General features: G+C 44.1%; 1 protein-coding gene across 2 annotated transcripts in view; it reads left to right on the top strand.

Annotated features, from left to right (window-relative positions):
* The window catches only part of LOC140121147 (uncharacterized), a 52,076-nt gene that overhangs the window by 30,191 nt on the left and 8,136 nt on the right, over positions 1-13,749 (top strand). Inside the window, exons 12-17 of one of the 2 annotated variants that reach the window (XM_072140413.1) lie at positions 6,689-6,888; positions 8,471-8,593; positions 9,797-9,937; positions 11,554-11,782; positions 11,961-12,162; positions 13,317-13,680. In XM_072140413.1, coding sequence (XP_071996514.1) covers positions 6,689-6,888; positions 8,471-8,593; positions 9,797-9,937; positions 11,554-11,782; positions 11,961-12,162; positions 13,317-13,680 — 1,259 coding nt within the window. The remainder of the gene's footprint in view (positions 1-6,688; positions 6,889-8,470; positions 8,594-9,796; positions 9,938-11,553; positions 11,783-11,960; positions 12,163-13,316; positions 13,681-13,749) is intronic. The other variant, XM_072140414.1, reaches the window with a different exon arrangement.

Here is a 13,749-nt window from a genome sequence, read left to right on the forward strand (position 1 = left end):
AGTTCTAATAGCCTATGCTATGCTTTAAAAATGCCCTTGTCAGCATTCTGAATCATTTTTAGTACTTTATAAAACTTTATTTTACATTACCTGGCTCCTCGACAGCAGCATGTGCTGAGTCCCGGATTGGGGATGGGGGCTGTGTCTTAGTTTCCTCTTCTCTATACTCATCCAGCTCCCTCCTCACTTCCTGTTGTGTGCATTGAGCAGGCAGGGGAAGGAGTGGGACAGAGTGGAGAAGATGAAGAATGCATGAGGAGACTGAGACACTTCCCACGGGACTCACTACATGTTGGTGGCAGGGAGCCAGATAATGTGAAATAAAGTTTTAGAAAATACTGAAATGGCTCAAAATGCTGACAAAGGCGTTTTTAAAATCAGCATAGAACATAAGCTATTGGAACCTGTCACCAGTTAAAAATGACATTCCTGGTGATAGGTGCGCTTTAAAATGCAACCTAAAAAAAAAACCACCATGAAAAGTTTCAAAAGCAAACCCAAAGAATATCTTATCTGACCATGGCGGTGTAACGCCGTGAATGAGTCAGGAAGTTCTACAGTTCCCAATGCATTGTGCTGAGTCAGCTTTTTTCTAATTATCAGAGTTGAGCAGTAGATTACCAAGCATCCAATTTCTGTCAGGTGCCCTCTCCTCTCCTGCAGGTAGAGCGCCTCCGGAGATGATTAAATGTGCAATCTATTGATTCCTTCAGTCCATTCCATCACTGGATTTTACATTTCAGCTTCTTGCTTATGTTTCCCCCGAGACATTAAATGCTGTTTTTATTTGGGCAATGAAATTGCTCGGCACAACTCTATTAACTGCTGAAATCTAAAGATCTTCAGAACGTGTTATTTACCACCGACTGACACAATCCACAAATGTCTCGAATCTCACATCACCAACGAGGAACAGGAAACGGCTTCATATTTACGAATGTTCTGTGGATAAAAAAGTTTTTAAATGAGTCTCTAGAATAAGGGGGTTTTCTAGAATAAGGTTGACCTGCATAACCCAGAAGACCTTGACTTAGTACGCACATATGAACATTTTAGGGGGGAAGTGCACATGCACAGTGTAACAGCCTGTGAAGCTACAGCACGAAAGGGGCTCTGGTAAAGCTACCCAGAGCACTTCAGGCTCATTAGCATAATTTTAGTTGATTTTAGAAGGAAGAAGGCCATGGATAACAACTATTAGAAGATTACTACACTCACGGTGCTTGGATCTATGAGTAATTGCCTTGGTTTATCATGATGGATTTTGAGGTTAGATTTCCTGTAACCCCTTCACTACCGCTCATCGGAAATATATGTTTGGGGGAGGGGGTCGGTATGGCTCACAGACCAAGCCCTCTTCATATGTGACGAGTGACAGCTGACACCTGTGGTGCATTGGCACCGATCGCAGCCAAATCGCAGCCACCGACAAAGTCACCTAATGGGTCTGCTGCTGGGTGCCACCATCTTTTAATGGCATTCAGCGTCCCTCTTTGACAAATTTTTTAGAGGCCGCTGATGAGCAAATACAGCTGGGAACCTACTAAAGGCTCCCATAGCTGTCATTCGTATTTCTGTATTACAGTCTGCCTAAAACAGATGTTAATAAAAAAAAGCTGTTGTATTGCGGTATACTGTATTGTGTAAGTGATCAGACCCCCTAGGGTTCAAGTACCATAGGGGGTGGCTGAAATTATCTGAGACAGACTGTAATATAAAAGCAGTTGTATTGCAGTATACTGTATTGTATAAGTTATCAGACCACCTACGGTTCAAGTACCATAGGGGATGGCTGAAATAATAGTGTAAAAAAAATAAAAATTTTGTATAAAAATATGAAAAAAATGTGAAAAAAAGGGTTTTTTTAAATGTATTAACACATGACCAAAATATATGATCCATAGAATAAAGGAGAGGTGTAGTTTGAATGCACATTAAAAGCAGTAAAAATAAAACCCATCAAAATATGGCGCAACTGTACCTTTTTGCCAATTCCACCAGATTTGGATTTTTTTTCAGCTTCCCAGTACATGGCACAGAATATCAAATAATATAATATGTTTATAAAAGTATATATAAAAGTACAATATGTCTTGCATATAACCAGCCAACATATAGCTTTGTAAATGAAAAAAGTTACAGCATGTGGACGAAGAGGACTGAAACGCAAAAACAACTAAAACTTGGTGTTGAAGTAGTTAAAGGGTCTTTTTTTCAGGGAGATAAAAGTAAGAGTCAAAAAGATCTGCAGAGGTCGGTGACATATTAAAAATGTAGTGCTTCTTATTCTGCCATACACCAAGACCACTTTGCACTCCATTTCCTGTGTGTCTCCCGTCACAACAGGACACAGGGGGTCAACCAATGGCTGAGGAAGGTCACCCCGTCCATACCCTTTAAAGGGGTTGTACTGAGTTTGCATGGTATCCTCTATCAAAATGAGAGGGGATTACAATCTGCTCAGTGAGGATTCAACTGCTGGATCCCCAAACGATCACGACAGTGGGACCCTCATCAAGTGGGACCCTTTTTTCACTAATGGATCGAGTGTTTGGTCGAGCATGTATCCCACCACCCCTAATAGTATGGAAGACACCGGGATCTTCTGCATTTCCATTCACTGACTATGAGAGTGCTGGCAATAGCTGAGCCCTGTATCCTGCAATTTCCGATACTCCCATAGTTTTGAATGGACTGGCAGGACACAAACTTGACCTGCCGATCGACTATTGTTGTGAATCTCCCTCTCTGGGTTGATGAGGGTCCTGTTCTTTTGATCAGAGGGGTTCCCAGCAATTGGACCCTCACCTATCTACTTCTTCTCCCCTACTGTGTGGATAGCTTGGAAACTTAGTACAACCCCTTTACGACCCTCTTCAGTTATAGTAGTGATGCAACCGAGGACCATAGAGATACACCACGAAAAGCCAGCTGAAAGGGGGCAATTTTTTAAAAGTAACAGTTATATGGTTTCATCGAGGAAAATAGTACCAGACCTCCCCGTGTATTGTATTGTAGGCAATTTTTTCAGAACTAACAGCAATAACGGGTAAACATATCAATGTGAGCCAACATCTTATCACAATGGCCTTAGGACAGTAAACAGGGCAATAGCGGGGCAATGTGTGGTACTCTACATTACAGGAAGCAGCCAAGTAAATCCCCTCCCATCCAGCGCCATAAAACTGCACTCTAAAATTAACTACCATTTATTCTAGAAAACTATCTATTCCTTAAGGAGAAGGCTTGTAGCAATGTAGAATCTGGGAATTATGCCTAAAGCTCTTTTACAGCTGAAACCTTTATGGCTAAACAGAACCAAATGTCCAGTCCCGGTGCCAGCTCATAATCTGTTATTTACTGTATACTTCAGTCTATTGGATGCTCGCAGAATTAGTTATACTGGTGTCTTAAGAGCTCCCTGACAGAAGTGCGCTCAAGCTGGTTTTGATATCTTGGACTTCTTCAATCTGAACTTTCCAAGACTTGAGTCAGCAGATCAGGAGTCTAACATCAGGAGCGGACAGAGGCAGCGAGGCTTTATTCATATATACAGTATTAATCATTTTTATTAGAGTTTTCATAATATATAATCAGAAATAAAGATGTGCTTAGGGCCCATGCACACAAACGTATGGGGGACGTATATACGGCCGTAAATTTACCGCTGCATATACGTCCCCTATAGTTGTCTATGGGCTAAGTACAGTGAGCACAACGCGTTCTCACCATCCCGAACCGTGGCCGCAAAAATGATAGAGCGTGCTCCATCTTTGGCCGTAAGAACGGCTGTGCACCATTATTGTCTATCCTCTTCAGCGCGCCCGACGTGTGCCCGTAGCCGCCCGTAGCAGGTACACGTTCGAGTGCATGCACCCTTATAGATTGATCTAATATATTCCAAAGCAGACAATTTTGGTGATATGGCACAGAACGTGTAGTTAAAGAAAACCTACCACCACGGATCTACCTAGTAAGGTAGATCGGGTGGTAGGTGCCTCTATCATATGTCAGGATAGCCCTTTTAAGGGATAATCCTCACATCCCGCAATCTTTTTATAACTTTTATTCCCCTAATATGCTAATTATCTAAAGAGGCTACTGGGGTGTGGAGTAGCCGGAGCTGAGGCTACACGGCGCGGCTACTCCATGCCCCAGTAGCCTCTTTGATCCTCCTACCAGATATCTAGAGCTTCTCGTAGTTGCGTGTCGTAGATATCTGGTAGGAGGATCAAACAGGCTACTGGGTCGTGGAGTAGCCGCGCCGTGTAGCCTCAGCTCCATCTATTCCATGCCCCAGTAGCCTCTTTAGATAATTAGCATATTAGGGAATAAAAGGGCTATCCTCACATATAATAAGAAGATCCGTGGTGGTAGGTTTCCTTTAAGGCAATTCTGGTACCATAAAGGGTAAGTTTAGTCCAAGTGTCCATGACACTATGGAGACATGACGCAGAAGAAGCTAGGCACACGCTTTCCATGAAGGGTAATGAAAGAATATTTGTAAGAGTACAACTAGATGTAAAACCACTAAAGCAATACTACCATCACATTAACTGATGGTAGATGTGTATTATTCGCCTCCCCATCCCTTGTAGCATGCATCTTCTTTTATTATAACAGTGAAGGCCCGCATTTCGTTGATATAAAAGTTTATAAGATATGCAAATCAGCTTGAGGTGCTCTGCAGAGCACCTGACGTCATTGGCTCTCTAAATGATCCGTAGGTGGTGTCACGAGGCACCGGGGCGTGATTAAATTAGATTGTGGCAGAGCCCGATTTGAATATCTTAGAAACTTTTATTAAGACGAAATGCAGGCCTTTAAAGGAAATCTACCAGTCAGAAAAAGTAAAAAAAAAAACCCACTGAAAATACTCACTTAAACTCCTCTTTACCTTGATCTTAGCTAATCTTGACACGGCGGGGTCACTTAAAAAAAGACTTATAAAAAGGAACGTGGGAGCAAGATGTCTGGCGCTTTGGGCTGCTAATTATTCATGCCTCATGTTGGAGAGGGAGGCATCTATCACGCAGGAGGCGTGAATTCACACCTCTCATGTGAATAATTAGCAGCCCGGAACACTGGACATTGCACCCCTGTGCTCCGGACTGCTTTTTATAAAGCCTCTTTTTTTAGGTGATACCGGTGTGTCAAGATTAGTGAAGATCAAGACAAAGAAGAGTTTAGGTGAGTATTTTCAGTGTTTTTTTTAAACTTTTTAGACAGATAGGTGAGTAACAAACATCTACCATCACGTAATCTCGCAATAGTTGTCCTTTAACCAATTGATATGAACCAGAAACAGAAAACTGTGACCTGAGCTGGACTAATTCATCAGCCTTTTACTCTTGGTAGTAAAGGCAAAAGAGTCATATTTCCAAATCTTTCTTAAACTTTTAGTATCATCTTTCTTGGAAGGAGATGTCCTTGTAAGTACAGCTGGTGTTTACCAGACTAACTACCTCCTCAATTTTTGGGCATGAAGTTTCTTCCCAATGTCTGGTGATTACCAGGGAGCCGTTATCTCCTCCACCAATAGGCCTCTGCCGCTACTGTGTGTGGCTGAGGCCATTAGACGTAATGCGATGATGTCATCACGCCTCACGGTTTCAGAGCCACACAGGCACAGTAGTGGCTGAGAAACAAGCATGTTTGTGAGGGATGTCACAGTGTAAGGGAGGGGGTTACAGAAAGTGAGGGAAGGTGAGGGACTAAATGTAAAGGGGCCTTTATGAGTGTGGGGCTATAGAAAACTGCTGCATTATTAGTGAGGCTCACTATTATATACGAGGGGTCTAAAGGAAGGAGAGGCATTATATGTTGGTGAGCGAAATTAGGGAGTCCAAAGGAAGGTGTCAATTAAACATGGTGGAGTGTCACAGGAAGAGGGCATTACACTATGTGGAGGTCATTAAGGGTACATTATAAAGTGTGAGTGTCATTAATTTGTGTATTATAGTGTGCGGGAATAATAGAGGTGGAAGGGGGCGGGGCCCAGGACACAATGGGGCACATTTACTTACCTGGTCCCGAGGAGTTCACAGAAAGTGCATTGTCCGACGATAATGCACTGTGCCGCGATTCACTAAGATCGTGCGCCCGATATCCTGCATGCGTCACTTCCCCGCTCAGGTCCGACAGAGTTCACCTTCTTCTTCCTGGTGCATGTAAGTGAATTGTCTTGCGCCACAATTTGAATCTTAAATCCCGCGCTCAGTCCGAATCAGTCGAATCGTCCAACGGGAAGCCCCCCGATTTCTGTAGCATGGAAGCCAGCGCAGCTGTGCCAAAATCCGATCGCGGGCGACACAATCCCAACGCAGACACCTGTTAAATACCTGTCAAAGCTGCACAAATCCCGAAAACTGTGATCAGTCCGACTAAAGTGCGATCCGCGACCCTTAGTAAATAAGCCCCAATGTGTCCCTCATTTTCCATCACGAAAGTTGGGAATGGATTCTTTTCCCAATATGAGTAAACCATTACCATACACATTCAGAACTTGTCCGTTTATCAATTTTTATAATTTGCAATGGATTTAGACGCCACAATGTCAATAATAGAAATTCACTGGAAAGAGAATCAAGCAGACTATTAGATGAAGATCTAACTATACATAGGTATTAGTTTGGCTTTTATGTTTGTTCCCTTTCATATTTGTTCTCATCTTTCTTATTTATTGCAGAGCAGCGCCTCATCCCTGGGCGAGGAGAGTCCGCTCACACAGGCGTTCCTGAAATATAAGGATGCGCTTTCTCTGGATCCGAATAACTGGCGATACAATCTTCATGTGGGAAGACACTTGTTACTACGGAAACAAAACAAAGAGGCGCTGATGTTCTTCCAGAACTCCCTGGCACTGCGTCCCGCATCGCCCATTGCCAGGTGACGCCATGTCTCCCTTCAGATCTTCTGCAGGACACGGTTGTGTCATCTATTTATCTAGACGTACAGTTATACTTGGCCCAATACAGTGCACATCTCTAGCAGTATACAGTAAATGTATGGCAGCGATATACGAGGCGGTGTCAGGGCAGGGTCATTCCATACCATTGACAGAATTCCATCATTATTAGTTTTCCAAGTTGAAAGTGTTTCATTTTCTCTGGAAATTAAAGAGCTTGTCTTATGATCACAGCAAAATTTATAGAAAGAGTCAGGGTGGTCAGCGGCCTACGAACCTGCCTAATGGGTGCACCAAACATCAGTAACACTATATAGAGTCTGCCCAGCTGCTCCTGCTCTATAACTTATTTATAGATAGGACATTATGTACAATCTGCTCAGTTCCTCCTGCTCTATAATATTCCGCCTGCAGATAGGACACTATGTACAATCTGCTCAGCTCCTATTGCTCTATAACATGCTGCTTGCAGATATGACACTATGTACAATCTGCTCAGCTCCTATTGCTCTATAAGATGCTGCTTGCAGATAGGACATTATATACAATCTGGTCAGCTTCTTCTGCTCTATAACATGCTGCCTGTGGATAGGACACTAAGGCCCAGATTCATTATTAGTGAAGCAAACTGCACAACGTGCAAAAAAACGCATAGACTGAGTGCACCAGTTTTTTTTCTGGTGCACGCTGTTTAACGGACCTGCGCCACAATTATGTCAGACTTGTTGACATGGATGCACAGTATTGTGATGTGACGCATATAGTGCAGCCGCAATACAATACTGTCAGAGACGCTATATAAATACATATGCAAGCAGTTACTAAATCTAGGCCTGTGTATAATCTGCTCAGCTCCTCCTGCTGTATAACATGTAGCCTGCAGATAGGACACTAGGTATAGTCTGCTCAGCTCCACATGCTCTGCAACATGCTGCCTGCAGATAGGACACTATGTATAGTCTGCTGAGCTCCACCTGCTCTATAACATGCTGCCTGCAGATAGGACACTGTACAATCTGCTCAGCTCCTCCTTATATATAACATGCTGCCTGCAGATAGGACACTATGTACAATCTGCTCAGCTCCACCTGCTCTATAACATGCTGCCTGCAGATAGGACACTATGTACAATCTGCTCAGCTCCTCCTTATATATAACATGCTGCCTGCAGATAGGACACTATGTACAATCTACTCAGCTCCACCTGCTCTATAACATGCTGCCTGTAGATAGAACATTATGTACAATCTGCTCAGCACCACCTGCTCTATAACATGCTGCCTGCAGATAGGACACTAGTTATAGTCTGCTCCGTTCCACCTACTCTATAACATGCTGCCAGCAGATAGGACACTAGGTATAATCTGCCCAGCTCTTCCTGTTCTATGACATGCTTCCAGGTTCACTTTTAAATATATATTTATTATACATAAGAAAACCTCAATATGGCGGATGAGTCAGGTAGAACAGTATAAATATATCATTGCTTTATTAGTGCAGACTTGTAATTACAAAATGATCATTTATTTTAACTATGTATGTACTTTTGTGTCTGGGATGTAGGTGTTATGTGGGTCTGGCTCTTCTAGAGCAAGAAGATGGTCTTGGAGGAAGAGTAGAAGAAGCCGTCCTACATCTCCAGCAGGGCCTAGAGGACTTCATACAGAATCTGGCTGTACAGGAGAGGTCAGTGGTAAAGCACTTGGCAGATGCGTGAGATTATAACTGGGGATTTTTTAAATGTTTTTTTAAAATATGGCTGCTTTCTTCCAAAACCAGTGCCGCACCTGACCATGGTATCTGCTGGTATTGCAGCAGGCTGGATAGAGAAGAACAGAGCTGAACCACAATACCATACACTATCCATAATCAGGGCAGGAACTGTTCTTGGAAGAAAGCAGCCAAGTTTTTCAACCCATAGAAAACTCCTTTAACCAATTTCCCACACAAATATATGCTCGTCCTAATTAGCAAATACTTTCTACATTAGGGTGAGCATACTCGTCCTGCAGATTATTTGTTGGAAGATAAAAAAATGCCATGTCCTGAAGGTCGGTGTCCTTAAAGGGGTTGGCCTCTTTTCAATAAAACTCTCCCAGTACACATGTCTCTATATCTATACGCACACGTGACTTTGCCTCCTTTGATAGCTACAGCCTTTCCCTGTTCTCACCAATCTGCCATCTGCATATATACACAGCTTCCTCGCTCTCACTGCTCCAGGCCATCCTCATGGCATCACTGGGAGAGTGAAGGGGGAGGGAACAGGATGAGTCATAGCTCTCCTGCTACAGCATCTCCTATTCATCTGCACACCGTACAGAAGTAAGTAGCAAGACTGCTACTGTATAAACAAGAGCGCAATAAGCACATAAATACATGTGCAAACTGCTTGCACATGTATTTTTGAAGCATTTGTTCCAGTTTTGTGTTGTGGCTGCTCTGTGTGTGCACCTGAAGGGGCGTTCTGGGGTGGATTTGCACCAGCCACCAGAAATTATATTGGAAATCCCAACATAATTGTGGCGCACTCCTGTTAAGCTGAGTACACTCAGTTTAAGTGTGTTGGGCGCTCAGGGTGCGCCAAATTATTCATATGCCAGTCTTCAATTGACACTGATGATTAATATTGGCTATTGTATTTAATGTAGTTCCATGGTTCTACCTGTAGATGGCAGCATTGTTGCAGACAAAAAACTAAATCAGATTGACTTCACCCATTATAGTCATTTATAGATGGTTTTCTTAGCTTTTTGGGTTATGTGTCCATCAATGGGATAGGAGCTTTCTGTCAGTCACTACTATGGGGCCTTGTAACCGTTGTGGGACATCTCAGTATTGTAATAATACGTTTTAGTGATGATGGATGTCATTGACCTCTATTTTTAGTTCGGTTCTTCTGGCGGAGAATCTCTTGTGTCCTCTCAATGTTCAGTTACTCAGGGGTTTTATGCAATTTGGGAAAGTCCTGAAGACCCTTCCTGTGAACACCTCTACATCATTAATGACTCCACAGCAAGTTCTCCACATGTAAGTACCCCAATGCCGTATTTCTTACTATTGCAAACCTAAAACTGCTGTCCAGGAGTAGAGAAAACATTACTGCTTCTTCCCAAAAGAGTGCCACTTATAAATACAGGTTGGGTGTGGTATTACATTTTAGTTAGGGGTGAGCTGTAGAACCGCTTAGTATGTCGCTATTTGTGGACTGCGGTTGACATGATTTTTAAATGCTGGGAAAAACTCCTCCAAGTACCCTCCATCTCCCCCTCAGATTGTGTTCCCTTTAGCTCCCTGTAACATTGTAGCCCCCCTAATATTGTGCCCCTCTAACAGCTCCCCATCTTATGGTGCCCCCCAGCAGATCCACCCTTACTGTGCCCCTCTGTAGCTCCACTTCACATTGTACATCTTCTGATAAAGCCCCCCCCCAGATCCAACTCATATTAAAGCCCCCTTATATTGTTCCCCCCCAGCCGCTCCCCCTATATTGTGCCCCTGCAGCAGCTTCCTCATGTAATTATGCCCCCTTGGCAGATCCCTCTGATACTGTGTCTCCTCACCTCCTTGTTTCCTTCTCACCTCTCCTCGTTCCCCCACAACAGCTCTCCTCTCCTTCTACTGTATGTAGCACTGAGGCCGACAGGCAGATGATATCATCACATTGCGCCTGGTGGCTCCCTGCACACAGCGGTAGCAGAGGCACAGGGATAGTACAGGGAGCTGATGGCTCTCAATTTTTAACTCTGTTGGCGTCCGGAGAATGTTGGCAAAGTTGATGCCCTGGAACATGTCTCCTGCCCGGATGGAGAGCGGAAATCTGGCACTGTTCTGCTGGGTCCGGGGAGGTTGGGAGGTTTGGAATATACATTGTGAACCTAACACAGCTTCTTTCTCCTGTAGTGAGTAGTGTATCCAAAACCCCTCTACTTCAGATAGATAAGCAGGCTAATGATTAACTGTTTACATACAAAGAGAATATTCCACTTGAAGATTCATACTTTGCACCCCGTATTAGTTGGCTTATTATATGGCACATTTCCATGCTTATTGGCACAAGACCATTTTCCTGTAAGGTCACACCCCTTTCCCAAGGACTAGCGATAAAATTGTACAAAAACCGTCTTAAAGGAAATTTACTTAAATCAAAAGTAAGCATGATAAACCAGGGAAACTTACTTATACATCCAAGTACCATGACTGTTATATTTGTTATCCATTTCCTCCTTCCTTCAAAAATATAATAAAATTATGCTTATGAGCAAGAAGGGCCATGGGGGGTGTAACCAGCACCCATCTGTGCTGTAGTTTCACAGGCTGTTAAACTGTCTCCTCTCCCTTTGCTTCCTTGGCATTCCCCCTTCCTCTGCTCCTTCACAGTGTAACAGCCTGTGAAGCTACACCACAGAGAGGCTCTGGTAACACCCCTCATTGGACGTTTTGTTCTTAAGCAGAATTAAAAAATTTCCTTTAGAGTTCCTTTAAACCCTAAATAAATGTCCAAGATATTTAAAGGGATTGTCAAGGAATTAAAAATCATGGTTGGGGCTGTAAAACAATAAATATACTATACTCACACCTTTTTTAAACCTGTAACCTCTTTTATCCTTGTCCCTCTCTCTATGACCTACCCATTGCTGTGTCAGTGTTACAGATTGGGCTGCAAGGGCCACGTGCCAGTGTCTGTATAGAGGAGTGCTCACTCAGGACTTGGAGTGGACGCTGCTGGAAGCTTGCTTTGGTCTCCTTGAGTTCATGGTTGAAGAAACATCTGCTGTAGAAGACTGGATACAGAGAAGATGTCAGGCAATGTCTGCGCTGATCCGTCTGTCCTCCATTCCTGGTTGTAAGAAGCTGGTAGACCTCCAAGAGAAGGTACATTACACCTGAATACTCTTTTATATATATTAACCCTTCTCTCATGATGGGGTCAGTATAAACATGGAAATGCCTGTAAGTGTCCTTCAAAAGCATAGAAGTTTAGAATTAATGAAAAATGTCACCTCTACGACCAGATTAGGTCAACATATGTCATTTTTCTGTATATTTGAAGGTCTGCCAGCTTGGGGTCATCTCCTCTCCGTGTAACAGCAATGCCTTGTACTTGCTGGGTAACGCACAACTTGCCCAGTACGATGAGAATCCATCTTCAGGAGACGCACAACTCGCTCTTCAGAATTCAAAGCTCAGCTTCCAAGCCAGTATTCGCCTGGAAAATATGCCAACAAGAGGAGCTGCTCCTGCAGAACTAACATGTAAGACCCCTATACCTGACCGGGCCCCATGCCAAAAGTGGAGTTCTAGTGGAGTATTTGTAAGCAAATACTAACACTCACCGCAGCTGCAGGTCATACAGCAACACCTTATATATACTCGAGTATAGGGACCTTGGAAAGGTGAGTACTGAGGTTATTTTTTTTATTATGTGCTGGGAATACTGGAGGCAGGAGCCTGGCTATATACTGGAGGACATGGGCTGGCTATATACTTCAGTGCAGGGGGATGGATATACACACTTTAGTGCAGGGGGCTGGCTATATACTGGAGTGCAGGGGGCTGGCTATATACTGGAGTGCAGGGGGCTGGCTATATACTGGAGTGCAGGGGGCTGGCTATATACTGGAGTGCAGGGGGCTGGCTATATACTGGAGTGCAGGGGGCTGGCTATATACTGGGGTGCAGGGGGCTGGCTATATACTGGGGTGCAGGGGGCTGGCTTTATACTGGGGTGCAGGGGGCTGGCTTTATACTGGGGTGCAGGGGGCTGGCTTTATACTGGGGTGCAGGGGGCTGGCTTTATACTGGGGTGCAGGGGGCTGACTATATACTGGGGTGCAGGGGGGTGGCTATATACTGGAGTGCAGGGGGCTGGCTATATACTGTGGGCAGGGCTGGCTATATTGTGGGGTTGTGCAAGATCTAGCTGGCTAAATACTGGGGGGGCAGGTGGCTGGCTATATACTGGGGGGGCATGGACTGGCTGGCTATATACTGAGGTGCAGGGGGGTGGCTATATACTGGGGGGCATGGGGCTTACTATATACTGGGGGCATGGACTGACTGGCTATATACAGGGGGCAGGGGCCTGGCTATATACTCGGGTCATGGGAGGCCTGGCTGGCTATATACTGAGGGGTATGGGCTGGGTGGCTATATACTGAGGGGCTTGGGCTGGCTGACTATATAATGGAGGGGAAGGGGGCTGCTCAGCTAAATACTGGGTGGAGGCTGTGACCAATGCATTTCCCAGCCTAGGCTTATACTTGAGTCAGTTTTTTATGGGAAAATTAGAAGCCTTAACTAATACTTAAGTATATATGGTAATCATACACCACTAAGAGGACCAAGTCCTTAAGTAGTGAAGGTGATCTTAAACGTGTAGTTTTGTGAAACATTTCATTTGTTGCAGCTCAGAAGTGGTGGCAGGAGCGGAAGACAACTCAGGAATCAAAAATACAGAAAAATCCACCTGAGGCTCCTACTGGTAAAGAGGTAGCGTCTCGCACAGGAGAAGCATCAAAAGGGAAAGGAGTCACTCAAGCCTCCAAAGTAACAGCAACTTTATCCAGACCTTGTCCTCCATCCAAAAGAGGAGGAGCAGCTACATCTGGAATGAGCGGTCCCCCATCCGTTGTACCTGGAGGAAGCAACCCCAAAACTGTAAAAGCTATAGGGGGCAACAATAAACCAGGAGCAGCCAACACTAAAACAGACAGTAAAACGCTTAGTCCTGGAGGAACCAATACAAAATCATCATCCGCTGTAGCTGCCAGGTAAGACTTTACATTGCACTGAAAGAAAAAGTAAGTGAACCCTTAAATGTAACCTGGAACCTAATACAA

This window comes from Engystomops pustulosus, chromosome 3 (assembly GCF_040894005.1).
Source record: "Engystomops pustulosus chromosome 3, aEngPut4.maternal, whole genome shotgun sequence".
NCBI classification, from domain to species: Eukaryota; Metazoa; Chordata; class Amphibia; order Anura; family Leptodactylidae; genus Engystomops; species Engystomops pustulosus.